We start from the raw sequence: 16,216 nt of genomic DNA, 5'->3' as shown, positions 1-16,216 counted from the left end.
CCCTTCTCCATTTCAAAAACTGTCATAACTCCTTTGATCTATGCTGCCCGATGGCGTAACCACTGGGGGACAAGGGGAAAATATCTATCTTTGAAAAATCTTCCCCACCCCTTTATAAATGCCCTTTTCATCCCCTGAAAGTGCCTAAAAACCTCAAATTTCGCGCGCTTGGCGCGCATTTCTTGCTAACATGGGCCAATTTCCTCTAAAAATTGCACATTTTAGGAAATTTTGATCAATTCCAACGAAATGAGAATTAAAAACACCGGGGACAAGGGGAAAATATCCATCTTTGGAAAATCTTTCACCCACCCCTTGACAAATGCATCCTCTGAAAGTGCCTCAAATTCTTTGCGCGCATTTCTTGTTACGGTAGGCCAATTTTCTCTATAAATTGCACATTTTAGGGAGTTTTCATGAATTCCGACGAAATTAGAATTAAAAACACAAAAATATTTTGCGCGTTTCGCGCGCATTTTTTAGGGCTTTTTTTAGGTTTATCCTTTTAAGTTATTTAAACACCTAATAGTCCCAAACTCAAGGAAGACAAAATTAAGATAGATCGTTTTAACCTAAAAACCTCAATGTGTATTGATGGTGAAAGAATATGTTTGTAATAAATAAAACCATGATGAAAATGCTTATATTTAGTTTCAAACACACGTGTGTGGCCTATATTATAAATAAGATAAGCCCTATGTCGTATTGTTTTCTATATGGGGAGTGGGTGGGTGGGTATGGTAAATTACTAACCGGGAAAATAAACCCACTCTGACCCAAGACCCCTGTTACGCGCCTGGTGTTGGCGCCAATGTGTGCCCTTGTGCGAACAGGGGATGTGCCCCCTCTGAAGCTGGAAACCTTGTTTTTGCAAAATAAATTGATGCAATTTGCTATAGGCCTAATCAATAAATTCCTCATCAACCGATATAACCTTAAACATTCTTGGAATTGACATAACATTACTGATGTCGTACACACCCTTCAGTGTGAAATATGGCTCTCTTTGCAAGCACATCTAACATCTAAGGAAAGAAAGAGCTTTGATTGGTACCAGATAAAATAATTTTGTATCAACATTAATACATTATGCTAATTTTCATCTTTGTAAGGGCATAAGACAGTGCAAATTATTTCTGTGACAGTCTTTTGAAGTGTGTAAAGCTCCATTTTATCCCATACATAGTCAAAATATTGGGGGGGGGGGTGATACAATGGACCATCCCCCTTGTCAAATATTGGGGGGATATATCCCCCATCCCCCACCCGGGATCTACGCCTATGCCACACACACGCACACACACACACACACACAAAGATTATGAGAAATTTGTTGGCGCTTCATTTTTACTATAATGGTGATGTGACGATGACGAATGTTACTATATAAATGTGACATTTCCGGCCATGAGAGGTACTATTTTCCACAATTTTCGCACCTCAGCCCCAACCATGGTGGGGATAAGATGGGTGTGGACTTACATGTTATTGAAGTGTTAAAGTAAAGTAAATCAACCAAAAACAATGTTTTTAAGTTCTATGTCTCATCACACATAGGCCTACTAAAGATTCTATGGTTGCCGAATCGATGATAAAAGTTCATGAAAAATTTGTTGGCGCTTCATTTTGACTACAATGGTGATGATGATGAATTTTACTAAAGAGTGTCATTTTCTGCCATCTGGAGGTATACTATTTCCTCAAATTTTTCCTCAAACTCAGCCCAACCATTGTGGGGCTGAGGTGTGGACTCTTCCCCCATCCCGCTCTTACAATGGCGGGACCACTTGCAAAAAGCTTCCGACGGCTATGAAATAGTATTATATATATATATATTCATACATGATTTATCATATATACATGTTTCATTTTAAAAACAAAAATGGTTTACAGTTATGTAAGTGAAATCTCAGATCGGAGTATTTGTTACATTGCTTTTTTTTTATTCTGGATTTCTGTTCCATTAATTTTCTTATAATATTCTTTGAATAGATTTCCGGCTTGCAGTTTCTGGTTTTTTATGTCTTATGCCTATTAACATTTTATATATACCAATGACCATAATTGTAATTTATATTTAATATATAGTTCTTTTCCAGTAATGATGTTTTTGTGTTGTCTTGATGTTGTCTCTTAGAATCTGTAGCATTCTAAGAGAGCAATTTTCTAATGTATTCTATTGTATATTGGACAAACAAATGCTGTAGATTGCAGCGCATTCATATATGTATAAGCATTTATAATTTATAATATGGAAGTAAAAATACTATATTAATAATATTGCACACGCACATGCGGGGCCATGGGCGTCAATCGATGAAGGACAGGGGAACACATAGCAATTGTCCCCACTATTCCCCATTTTTCTATAGTTAAATCCTAACTTTTGAAAGCGAGCGGAAAGAACAACGATTATGAATGACTGTCAAATAATCTCATTCGATAACATGAGCTAATCAATAGATAAATAAGGTAATTATTATTTGTATGAATGTTATATTCTGCACAAAATATAAGTGGGCTTGTGATTCAAGATTACGGGATAAATTGACACTTTCTATGAATATGCTGAAATAGTAGTGTGAAAATAATTTAATTGTAAATACCGTACTCGCGCGAATAAGCGTAGCGCTTAAAATATTTTCTGCACTTTCTGAGGGGCGCTTATTCAAACGGGGCGCTTATGAGAATAGAGTGGAAATTGAGGGGGCGCTTATGGAAATAGATGAAAATCGAGAGGTTCTTATGGGAAATTATTAAATTCAAGAGGCACTTTCATATAAGGACATTACGAATGGTGGTTAGAAAAGATGGTCATCCAGAGAACATGGCTCATGACAAGAATGTGTGAATATTTACATAACAGCAAAATAGCAGATGCATAGTAGTGGTGGTGGGTGGTGGGTGGTTAGCTTGTTGGCCATCGGCCGATTGAAATTAGCAGGATCATTGTATTCTTTCTTTCTCAGATGAGAATGTGCTAAAGGTCGGAAAAAGAAAAAGAGGAGTAGGACTAGGCATAGACAAATATGTAAAAAGAGTAAAGTTGGAATTATACTGTCTGTCCAAGGATCGGAGCTCTCATCTGTCCAAGAGAAATATCCTCATTATGATATTGACCGAAGAAGAATGTGTTTCCACTCTACAGTGCGAATCATGCCAACAACCACAGTCCCAGGATTAATTGGATTATTAACTTGCTAAAAAGAAAATCTTATTCAAATTAAAAGGGGCGCTTATTCAAACGGGGCGCTTAAGGAAATTTTCATGTTAGGAGGTGTGGTTATTCGAGAGGGGTGCTTATTCAAACGGAGCGCTTATTCGCGTGAGTACGGTAATCTTATCTTTAAAATCAATTAAATACAACTTATAAAAGGCTAGAATACCAGAGCTCTTCCTCAGAAACCCACCAGGGCCGTAGGCCAGGGGCGGATCCAGAGATTTTCTGACGGGGGAGGGGGGAGGCATAATGTGGAGTTCACGCCGCCACGCCCACCTCCGCCCCACCATGGTTGGTGCAGGGAGTTGTTAATAACAACTCCCTGGTTGGTGTAAATAAGTGGTAAACAATCAAGCTCTCCCCACTGCTAGATTGCCACTGAACTCATGGGTGCACTCCCTTCCCCTCTTTAACTAAAATTTTTCTCCCCTTTTTTATTTTTCGGCTTGACACCTCCCCGTTGGATCGCCTCTGGCAGGCAGCGCTCAACTGGAGCTTCCCTCTTTCCCATTCATTCCCCCATATTCAATGTATTCAAGCATGGATGGACGCCCAGCTTGTGCAGGATAGCTGCATACCTACAGAAGGCAAACTAATTTGTAAACGAATAATTAAAAGGACAGTCTGAAATTCGTCACAGATTTTATTTGAAGATGCAATCAACAATATAGGCCTAATTTTATCAAGCTATCATTTCATATAACATGTGAGAATGGTACACTCTAGCACATATCTACTGTTAGCAAATCCACTGATTCTTAGTCAATTTTAAAGTAATGATTAATGTTCCCAAAATGTCACTTCCTTAAGTGTAATGTCTAAGAATTCATGTCCTTCATTTATTTATTGATTTATTTATTAGTACAATCCTTCATTCAGAAAAGTTCTGAATGAAGCACACAATTGTTTTAAAATCACAAATCTAAGTCAAATATTGTAAAAGAATATAATTTAAAACTCATAATTAATTATATAATTGTTCTATAAAGAATCTCTAAAATGAACAGCCAATGATGGTTTTATCACAGGATTACCATGGGCTAACATCTCAACACATGATCTCATCACAGGACGTAATCACATGACATGACCTAGAACTTATCACATTACTTGAACTCGTCACAACACTTGACCTCATCACTTGGATATGTACTGTACTGTATGGAATGACTTGCATCAAATCGCTCGAAAAATAACAGCTTAAAATTTACAGACATTTAAAGAGGATTAAAACACTATGTGTAATTGCAATTTGAGAAAGCTTGACTAAGGCTGAAGTACAGTTGTATTTCTAGCTAGTACTGTACACATATACAGAAATAATAATAGATGTATCTCTGAAATGAAGAGCATATGATTTTGTTACCATAAAAGTAATACTTTATTGTCTCAAGTACTCTTGTCTCTAGATGTTCCTCAATTATTATTGATTTGAAGTACTATATACAAACAAGGAAAACTGGGCAAGCTCAAGTACTGTATTTCTAGCAAATATTACACATAAGTACTAAACAATATAATAGCTCAAAACAAATCATTGCAATTATTTGGCCACTAGTACCTAGTGCTAAAGCAATACAAATTGAGTATATCATGTTAACTTAAATTTGATAATCATACTCAACAATTTTACATCATCCTAAAAGATGATAAAGTTTAGAAAAAAAGTTATAATAGGAAGTTCACAAAAGTGCAATTTATCCCATAACAACAAACGTTTTGTGCATTATTACACATGGCAACTTTTAAGTAACCACAGTCAAGTTGGTAAAGTGTGATGTGTGTTTCGCAAAAGTAACATAAATATATGTTGAAAATAATTTTCCATGTACAATTCTAACACACACACAAACACACACCCACATATTCCTAAAAATATTACTCTCTGATATATTCTATTCAGATAGGTTTACAAGGTGACAATGACACATTATCCTTTGTTAACACGATCATCAATTATTTTTAGAACTGCTGCAGCGCCGTCTTGGGCTTGCTTTAAGGCCTCGTCGATGTCGCTTTTGGCTTTAGTTTTGAAGGCGTCATCTGTCATATTTGGTAGATTTATCATCACGTTGTAATAGGCACCCCACACGGCTGTCTCCAAAGCTCGAGCCCCAACCTGCAAAAAAGAAAATTTAAAAAAAAACATAAAAAAGTATGCTATAAATCTATTTGTCTGTAAATAAACAGAAGTCAACACTCACTAGAAATAGCCTCCCAGCAGGAGAGTGTGTCTACAGCTTGACATAGGTTTTTTGTGGCTACTTTTAAGTCATAACCCATCCACAATTTCTGGGTTGGCAATTCACTTCTAAACAGTAAGTGTACAATTAACAGAGATGACTTTTTAGTTCTTTCTAGGACAGGTCTTATCTAGGCATGGGCATCATATTTCGTAAGTTTTGGTTGGAAGACTGTTCTTTTTTATCAGCTTATGACTCTTCCCATCATTCCTCCAACAGGATTTACTTTTACAACTTACAAGTGATACGATAGCGAAGTGTCTACAGCCCCAAATGAGGCTGTACACACAAAAACTGAGATAAAATTCACCTGTAAATCTGAGATACACTGGACATTGCCATGGACGGCTAGCTCCTTCATGGGCTCCCAACACTTGTTAGCTGTGATTGCAGTATGCATTGGTACAGCTATGGATGCCTTAGTTGTGGAGAGGAGTGCTATATCACGTCTAGTATAAGAAAAAAAAAATGAATAAAGCTATATACTGCCGAAGAGAATCCTCATCTGGGGCAGATGCAGACGGTGCAATCACACACCTCCTCCCCCCTAAATTGTATGCCTATTAAAAAAATAATTGAATTGTTGATATCAACATACTGTAGTACTTGACTGTTAAGATATTTAGGGTATGAGAGTCCAATTTTTGGGAACTTAGAGGTCAATATTCTCAAACTTTTCTCGCCTCAGCCCCAACCATGGCAAGACTGAGGTGGTGTGAACTCCCACGAGCCCCCTACCGCCAAATCCTGCATCCGCTCCAGCTCACATTAAACTTCTTATCAAGAATATAAAATATTATCTAAATATTTGTTCTGGAAAATATAGTACTACAACATCCTTAATTTTTAAATATCAACGTATACTACTTCAAAATCTTTTTCTGTATACACAGAAAATGATGGAAATTATTTTGACCTGTTTTATAAATGTACAAAAACATACTCACTTTTCTTTATCTTCATCAGATGTTTTTGGTAGTTTCATGGCACTCTGAAAAAAAATGACAACAGTTTTTTTTTTTTTTTTAAATATTTTAGAAGATTAAGATACCATCATTTTACATCAGTTAGTATGATTTTGTAATGACAAATAAGGTACTGATGACAGTGGTAGATTTAGGGCCAGAGGCTTTGCCTCCTTCATTTTGTAAATGTCACTATTAAAATAAATTGCAAAATAGTAACTCAAATCCCTCTAAAATCCTTGATCAGCCCTTTGATCACAAACCTGATGATGACATGATGCTTATACAGTGAATGATGATGAGGATGATGGTGGTGGTGATAAAGATTATGTTGATGTTGCTGATGATGATGTTGTTCAAGATGATGATGATAATGAAGGAAATGTAAATATAGATGAAATAATAATGGTGGTTAAAAAGCTTGCTTTCCAATCCTAGTGATCCTGGGTTCAAAACCTGTAACAAAAAGATTTTTTGTCTTATAACTAAAAACTCCACTCTCTAAGGCCCACTAAGAGACAGTTTAAACAGCAAACAGTTCCATCCTGTATTGTAGCTAGTCACTTGCCGATAGATGAAGAAGAATAAATAAACATGTTAATGATAAATCCACCATTCCTGATGATGACATAATTAATGTTGAAATATTGAATCCCAACACGATGGTGTATATTTCAATACTTGGAGTATGTTTTATACTTTCTTATAAATCCATACCATAAATGCATTAAAAGCATCAGCATCTGCATCTACCAGTGGAATGAGGGCATTCATGGCTTCATACAGAGGAGGAATCAACTTCCTCATTGTGCCATCCAAAGCCATGAATTTTTTATTTCCATATGTCATCCAGCCAACCATCGTACACAATGCTGCCCCCTAAAGTAGTACCAAGAAAAAAATCATTAATCAGTTATCACTTCCTTCCCAATTATTACAGCATAGATTAGCAATACAAATACACATCAACAAGAATGTTGAATCCAACTACAGTTATTGTGGTAGCATTTTCTTGATATTGTTGTCTAAAGCACAAATTAACCATCCTAAACATCTCCCAGAAAGAAGCTAGTGAGCCACTTTTATAGGACATTTGTATAAAGAAACAAGGTTAATTAAAAGAAACTAAAGGGTTAAAGTGGTATGCTATTGTCATGAACAGCTAATAGAGAAAAAGTATGGTAAAAGTCATTATTTTTCCCTCAATTACTCTGAAATATGGATTGATATTCAATGGCCTGATAACATTTGATGATGCGTTTTCCTGACGTTTTTTTTTAGTACTTCTGTTCTGCATTGTGTCCGTAGACTTTGAATAAGCGTACGTAGAAATACAGATGTAACAGTACAAGAAGATCTAAAGATTACCATTGCTCCAATAGCTGCCGATGCTGATCCTCCACCTGGTGTTGGTGTACGTGCTCCGATGTTACGGATGAACGACCTGAGACTTAACGATGTTAATGTGTTTGCTTCACTCTCATCTTCTATCATATACCTGAATTATAAATCAAAATAATCCTATAAGTCTTCTAAAGTAATATTGGCAACACCGGTGTAATAGAAAATATTGGATAGTAAAAAAGTGTTCAAATACTATTGGATTATGCTTATAAATACAAATTAGATTAGGTTAGAATGGTACTTATAGATTAAAACTTATATATTATTGAAAGAAATGACAGACATTATGGCATAGTTAATAGGTTCAATATTATTATATTGCATTCTCTTGATGATTTAGATTTTCCTAACTGTAAACATTAATATATTACTTTAATTAGTATTAAGTGAATACAGTAATGAAAATATGGACTGAAGCTGAAACAGTACAAGTACGATCAATGGAGTGCCATTCTAAAGCAATGCTAACAGATGTGCTGCCCTCATGGTTGTTTAGAGTGCAGTAAAAATTTGAGGCATGCCATTCCAAAACAGCAATATGTTAAACTGAGTAATTAGATAGTAGAATGTGACAGAACTGTATACTTAGAAGCCATAATACCTTTTTACACATAATTTGGGCTTATATTGTGGAGAATATAGATATATCATATTTTTTACTACAGATGTTGGTTTGGGATGGCATGCATCAATTTAGTTTTTACTATTTTACTTTCATATAATATTACAGTACTTTTTTCCAAAAGCCAAACTGTTTTTACTCATGTATGGCGACCCTATTAAAAATTTAAGTCTACAATTGAGATGAATGATATTTTTTTTCTTAAGACAAAAAAGGAAATGATAATACTGTAATGGCTTACTCAATTATTCGATCTTTTGGGTTAAATTGTGAAACAGAGCTGAGGCCAAGTCGGTTTATTGCCTGAAATCAACAGTTTACAACACAGATGCAAGTATTGGTTTTTGTTGCTATACAAAACTTTACAATCTACATGAAGATGGTCAAAATATGATAACTGATAATTTCAATTATAACCATTACCATTCAAATCATCTTTTTCATCATCATCATCAAGTCAACCCTTAGTTTAAAGAAGAAAGACAACGAGATATCCTTATCACTGTCTGTCACTATCATTGTCATTATCATGTCATTATCATTGTTGTTGAATTTTGTTATTATTCCTTTTACCCCTATGACTCACATTATAAGGAGATTATGTTAGTTTAAATGAGTGGTAAAGATTATTATAATAGGTATAAATATCAAATACTAATATAAAAGCCATGTATCACATTATTATATGTAAAAATAACTGCTGGGATATATTTTTACCAATCTAACTTTCTGGCTCTCCTCCAAGATGAACAGGTTGTCCCTCTGAATGTAATACTCAGCGGCGGACAGAATGGCCTTCAGGGGAATAATGCCAACGACCTGGGATCCACAAACTCCAACGTTCACCTCCTGAAATACCAAGAACAAACTGGATCAAACATTACTTGGATTGGCTTGGACTGGATTGGATTGCGGGGTTCTTTAGGTGGCGGATTGGGCAGTACACCACAATATAATAGAGAACATTCGTAATGACGTCACTAGTTTCACGACGCGGTAGGACGTAATGTCGTTACTAGATACACAACACGGTAGGACGTAATGACGTCACTAGTTACATGACACAGTTACATGTTGCTCTCTCAATTACAAGGGTCCCAATCAAATGCCACGACCTCTGACTTAGGTCTGTCATAAATGCATATTTTGAGTTTTCAAATATTGAAAACCCTAAAAAAAGTGACCTGGGTGAACTAGCAGTCAAACCTTAAATGGCCAATTACATCCTAGTGAAGAAGGTATGCAGGGTTGAGGTTTACCTTAGCATCTTTAAGACACTCTTCATACGCAACATGCATTGAAGTTACATCTGGGTCAGTTAGATTGAAGGAAACTTGTGCCATGTTAGCCTCCTCCAACCACCATCCGATTCCCTGCACCTGTTGCAGTCTTCCAGGCTTCAAGATAAAACAGAAGAGGCTTGCACATGATATTTCCATTATCATTACTATTGAATGAATTGTTGTATTACTAGTAACCTCTTTGATTAAGCAAATTCTTCTAGTGACACCTTATATTCAATAAATTAAAATTTGAAATAATTGCATTATTTATAACATTCCTGGATACTTGTATAAAGCCAGAAATTGGTTAAAGAAAACAAGAGTTTTCAAATAACATTTTCATCAACATTATGTCCCCAAACTTAGTATAAGAAAGGAAGGGTAAGTTAATAGTTTTGCTCAATTTATCTCTGATTTAAATGTATCTAAAAAAACTGTGCATACTAACCTCAGCTGAAAAATTTATTTGAAAAATATATGAAAACACTGTGTATCTGATCTTACCTGGTCTTTGCCTCGTCCTTGTGTTCGCAGATTAAGAGCAATTCTGTGAGCCTGTTCCTTTGTTCCTAAGATATTCACATTGAACGCTATCAGAAATGTACGGGACCCTGTTGCCGTAGCGCCCCAGGATGGTACAAATGCGGCTGGTCCATAGTCAGGCTTCCATTTGTCCTGCTGAAGCTGAGGGAGAAAACTACATGATTGACCTCTTACCATGAATAAAACTCCCATATAAATATGGCATTATATCACCAAAGATATTTCATGTCTTAAAATAAGAACAAAATCAAAATAAAAAAAGGGCACATTTAAAGGAACACTACCATAGCAAATCACAACCACCAATAGCTATTGGTGTGATTTTTTTCCTTCTGTAGTATTTATATTTGTTGGATGGGTGTGCTGGGAGTCTTGACTGGTAACTTTAAGAGTTCCGCCAACTTTTTACTTTACAACTTACTTGAGATTCTAGGCACCAAACCTCGGTCCAGCCATGCCAGACCGAAACTTGGCATGAAGTTCTGATCATGAAAATTACCTCCATGTTCTTATGATATATAATAATTTACATCATTACCTGTTCTATTAATGACAAAATTGTTCACTATATCAATGAATTTTCAATATCTTTTTTTCTCTTGGCCGACTTTGTGGCCTTCTCAAAATGTTTTGAGCATAGTTTGAGGACCATCACATTAAGATGTCCAGACATTAGAAAATGTCTATACTGAGAGTTTACACACTGTACCTTTTCTGGCAATGCCTCATATTCACCAGTACGGATGTCGGGTAACTTGAATCGAGCATCATTGACTGCAGCGTGGCCGTACAGATAAACTAAAATTACAAATGAAAATATAATATTCCAAATACAGTAATAATAAACAATATAAGAGCATTTTTAAAGATTTCCAAACCACCATAAATGATTTATTTCCAGCTATTGTTCAATTGAATAAGAACCTTACAATATTATTGACCCTGAGCTTTACTCTACATTAAGCCAGATTAGCCTACAAAAGTACAAGTAAAAGCAAACTTGGGGTTCTGCATCATTTGATTCTCATGGTATAGTAACCCATTGGCTTAGAGGTCTGGTATTCAAACTATTGGCCATGACCCAAACTAAGGCCACTACAATATTGTAGGGTTACTAAACATTTATGAAAAAATATAGTATTCACAACAACTGACACCAGTACTTATTTAGGTCCTCCCATTTTTGTGACAAACTTTTCTTTTATTTGGTGTTTAACAGTCCCATGCTGCAGTAAATGTCAGTGCATTGGCTCGTTTCCAAGCTAACACCCCTTCAATTAATCCTCAGCCTACACTACTGGTGCCATGTATGTAGTTTATTTTTTTACTGTACAGTACATCAATTATAAAATATTACATTTTTTTCAAAATGCTATTTGATACTATTAATTTTATATTTTTATACTTTAGTGATGACATTAACTGCAATAAAAATTAATTTATAAATAAATAATTCAAATCTTAATCTTTTTTAAAATGACATAAATTGCAATAAATAAATAATAAATTTAAATTAATTTTTTTTTAAATTTTAATGTTCATACATATTGTATTTTTTTGACTTTGGTTTTTTTTTTTAGATGTATTCTATTTTTTTATGTTACTCTAACAAGGAACCAAATTTTTATGTGACAATTTTATATGTCTAAGCCTATGTCTGTCTACGTTTAATGTGCCATACGATATTGTTTTTTAAGAATTTGCTGATGAGTTCCATGAAATTGTAATCTGGTTGGTTCAAGACAATCATAAATGTTAATCAACCTACCTGGTACGTTCAGCTCCTCTGCCAAGCGGCTACCAAACTTGTTAGCACACTCACTACATTCTTCCATTGTAACGTTTGCTACAGGCACAAATGGACACACATCCAATGCACCCATCCTAGGATGCTCTCCTTAAAAAATTTAAAAACAATGATATTATATCATATGTTAACTACTGTATTTTGAAAATAAATATGAAAAGTAAAAATGTGCTTTCTCATAGATGTATTCAAGGGGAGCCTAGCTGGCCCGGCACCCCACACCTACCACATCCTAAATTTTTGTATTAAATAATAAAAAAAATAACAATATATAAAAATTAAAGTGTGAAATTCCTGCCATCTAGAAATGCCATAGACATAAATTGTCCTACCCTCTTAGACCCTCCATCTGTAAAACTGCCTATGTATATTGAATAGAGTTTAAGGTTAAGATTTCCATTAATTTTAATATGAAATTAATTTAAAATAAATGTGTATTTGATTTCCACACTTTAAAAATTCAATGAATATGTGTGATAATGAGATTGTGTAGAGACACTAAAATTATAGATTATTATTGGAAAAGCAGTGTTAATGGGAGCATGGGACACAAATGTGTTTATAAGCTCTTGCCTCGTGGACAACCAAGTCATCTATGTATGCCCCACTTCTTAAGGAATCCTGGTTTAAACCTGCACTTTATAAAAGATCCATTGTAACTGATATGTAAATAAAGAAAAATTGAAAAGCTACCTTTATGCCGGGTCATGTCTATCAGCGAGAATGCAACCCTAGACATGTTAAGTGCCCCTTCAACAACATCATCAGGTGAACCAACAAAAGTAAACACTGTGCGGTTCGTTGACGGGCCTGGGTCAACATCCAGTAGACGACAACCGTCAGTCTGCATAACTGCATTTGCCAGGGCCTCAACAACCTAAAAATTAAATGAGGTATAAATTACTAACCTTCCAATCTGTTTCTGCCTTTCCATTGAATTGCAAATTTATTTTAACATTTTACTTTAATTTATTCTGATTATTTTTGGAGAGAAACAAACCAGTCAATAAAGGTAAAACAATGGGGCTGGGATTTCCCAACTGCCAATACTGCAGGGGTCCCAAGTCTGCCAGAACTCACGCGAGTTTCCCAGTAATCGGGTTGGCCTCGAGTACTCTCGCAGGCAAGCAGTTGGGGGCCACTAGCTGGGGATGCATACATGCCAACACTCCCGGTTTGGTGACCTGACTCCCGTCCAATTTTTTTTTTACGTTTTCTCACACACTCTCCAGGTTTATAAAGAAAATTGCACCTACGCATACTAAATCGTAATTGTATTGTTTTTTCTGCAATAAAATACTACGAAAAAAACCAACATTATTAGGTTAAAATCTTTCAATATTTTGCTCGGCAAAACTACAACTCCGCTTCCAAAGCATTTTTCTATGAGACCCAATTTGCGATTTCCCAGACAAGCCGCGACCCATTGTATATTAAATGTCATAGTAAATTGCACACAAAAAATGTGATGCTATGTTTTTAAAATTGACTATTTGACATAGTATTACAGCGATTATTGTTTACTATTGATCTCCCTTTTTAGAAACCAGTGGCGGATACAGGAATTGGTAATAGAGGGGCCCAACTGAGAGTTTTTCACAGATAGAGGATCCATCCACCTAAGCCCCACCATGGTTGGGGCTGAGGTAAGAAATTTTATGATTACGGCATCCATAGATGGATGGAAATGGCACTCTCAGATTGAATTTGATTACAATTTTCCTTTTTTCCTCCAAAACCTTTTTGAATTGGAGGGTGAACCCTCCACTGGAAAATAGTTACAGTTCATTATTATGAAAATTGGAAATCCCGCTAGTCTGAACGCCTGCCAAAGTTAAGCCGGGCTTTGCGTTGAGCCGGGCTTAACCCAAGCCTGGCTTATCTCCAAGTCTGAACGTAGCCATTATAGCTAAAGTTTAAAGGGGTACCCCATGGACCCTCATGTAATGGGGGAACCCTAACAGACCAAGGACCTGTTTTTTAATATACCAAAATGTTGGCATGTATGGAGATGCCCTGGCCAGTGGGTGGGGATACCAAGAAGGCCAGTGGGAAGGAATGCCCTGGTTATAGAGTTGGTAGGAATGCTCCAACCAATCGATAGGTGGACACCCCACAGACGAAATACCCCAAAACATGCATACACTACTCACACAGCCACAGACAGGCCTATTGATATTGTTGTTGTCTTCCTACCAGCTCATCATGTTGATTTTTACAAAGATTGAGAACTACAGTACAATTTAAAACATAAAACACATCTCACGCCACCTGTGTGGTAGTCATCTAGTGCTGGTCATGATGTAAACAACAGTAGGCGATTCCATGTGTTTAGGCCTACTGACGTCGTCGTCTGCAAATCATATTCAACTGCATTGCCCTAGCATCTCCTGGCTGGTTATTCTCGTACAAGCCTAGCCTGCATGATTAGATCCAGGGTTACCAGGCCTGATCTTAAGTATAAAGCACTCAAGTTAAAATATCTTTACCTCCTTGTTTTGTCCTTCCGAGAAATTTGGCACACATTCTACAACTTTAGCCATAATTTATTAATAAATACAAGACTTGTATAAAATACACCACAGAGATAAACAAAACCTACAGAGATGCTTCGCGCATGAATGAACAGCCTAACCAACCCAATCCAGACTTAAATCGATAAATTCATGTTGAGGTTAAATAACAGACACACAACCAGACCATTTTGTTGTAATGTGATCATGGTAACAATAATACATTTAATAATAAAGAACGCCTACCAGGGAGGTATACACCTAAGACATACCTCCCTGCTTCTACAATGTTACAAAAATCAAAGGGGGTTTACAAAAATATAACTTGTTCATGAAAAAATTCCTCTATGGTTTAATAGAATTTTCCATGAAAATTTTTTTTTTTAAATTAAATTAACTTTTTTTGTTTTGTTTTTGAAGTAACATTACTATTTATAAACTTGAACATAGAAATAAATGTATTTATAAAATGTTTACTCAAAATTTTACAGCAAAAAATTATAGAAACACTTCCAAGTGTTTTTATTACTGTAATAATAATAATTACTGTATTATTAATATTATTATTATTATTATTATTATTATTACTACAATTTGCTATTATTACTAATCACTGCTGTTAGATGTGATTTTTTTGTGATTTCTTTTATTTTTTCACGGCCCCAAACGACACTTCGGTCCAAAACCGTCGGCCTAAACCAATTCAGCCCAAAACCAGCTCGGCCCAGAAGACAACTACCCAAATGATACGAAATTACCCAGATGATATAGCAATCGTGATTACCCATTACCCAAATGACAACTATTATTATTATTTTAGTATTATTATAATTATTAATATTATTTATAGGTCTAATATTATTTTTTAGTATAACTATTCTTATTACTGTATTTATATTTATAATATCTGAATTATATATTTTATAATTATTATATTATTACATTTATTGTTATTATTTTAGTATTATAATTAATATCATATATAGGCCTAATATTATTTTTCATTAGGCCTATTACTATTCTTATTCTTTATATTATCTGAATTATTACTAGTCCCATTAATTATTTTTAAGAAGAATCTTAAAATACCTTTAAAAAAAAACAGGGGCGGATCCACAAAAATGTCCAAAAGTGGGGGGGGGGGGGGGGGCAAAAGTTGGACCGACGAGACAACACATCCTAGGGGGTCTGGGGGAATTTCCCCTCGAAATGTTTGTTCTGGACGCCCGAAAATAACATTTGAGGCATTCTGGGCTATCTTATTTTTCTTTTTCTTTCTTTTTTTCTTTTTTTTACCTACCTCCCAAAAGTGGGGGGGGGGAGGCCGTTCCCCCACCAAATCCAAATCAACCCCAGAATAATGCATATTTGTAATGAATATAAAGCAAAACAAAAAACAAAAACTGACAATAAAAGTCAACTACAGATAGTATATGTAGCGTTGTCGTCTGGGCCGAGTTCATGTTAGTCCGAGTTGGTTTAGGGCCGAGTTGGTTTTGGGCTGAAGTGTCGGCTGGGGCTGAGTTGGTATTGGTCCGTGTTGGTTTGGGCCAAATTGGTTTGGGAATATTTGGTTTTGGGCCGAATTAGGCTTATGCAGATTAAAAATCAGGGTA

The 16,216-nt window shown here is 35.5% G+C and overlaps 1 protein-coding gene across 3 annotated transcripts; it reads right to left on the bottom strand.

The window, feature by feature from the left end:
• Positions 1–3,845: 3,845 nt before the first annotated feature.
• On the bottom strand, positions 3,846–14,747 carry LOC117101958 (formimidoyltransferase-cyclodeaminase-like). 3 transcript variants are annotated; one of them, XM_033242094.1, is made up of 13 exons: positions 14,577–14,747; positions 12,781–12,964; positions 12,049–12,177; positions 10,990–11,078; positions 10,242–10,421; positions 9,714–9,851; positions 9,172–9,303; positions 8,696–8,757; positions 7,797–7,926; positions 7,146–7,307; positions 6,411–6,454; positions 5,774–5,912; positions 3,846–5,339 (listed from the first exon to the last, which is right to left on the bottom strand). In XM_033242094.1, exons 1-13 carry the CDS (start codon positions 14,628–14,630, stop codon positions 5,151–5,153), a joined length of 1,632 nt encoding a protein of 543 aa, XP_033097985.1. In that variant the 5' UTR covers positions 14,631–14,747; the 3' UTR covers positions 3,846–5,150. The 3 variants fall into 3 exon arrangements, with proteins under 3 accessions (XP_033097985.1, XP_033097994.1, XP_033098002.1); XM_033242103.1 differs by lacking the exon at positions 14,577–14,747 and adding an exon at positions 14,359–14,485; XM_033242111.1 differs by lacking the exon at positions 14,577–14,747 and adding an exon at positions 14,241–14,351.
• Between the last annotated feature and the right edge of the window lie 1,469 nt (positions 14,748–16,216).

This window comes from Anneissia japonica, unplaced genomic scaffold (genome assembly GCF_011630105.1).
Source record: "Anneissia japonica isolate Jap-2015-1 unplaced genomic scaffold, ASM1163010v1 scaffold1005_len2656397_cov198, whole genome shotgun sequence".
NCBI classification, from domain to species: domain Eukaryota; kingdom Metazoa; phylum Echinodermata; class Crinoidea; order Comatulida; family Comatulidae; genus Anneissia; species Anneissia japonica.
Note: the sequence above shows the minus strand (reverse complement) of the source record. Positions and strands in the feature narration are given on the sequence as shown.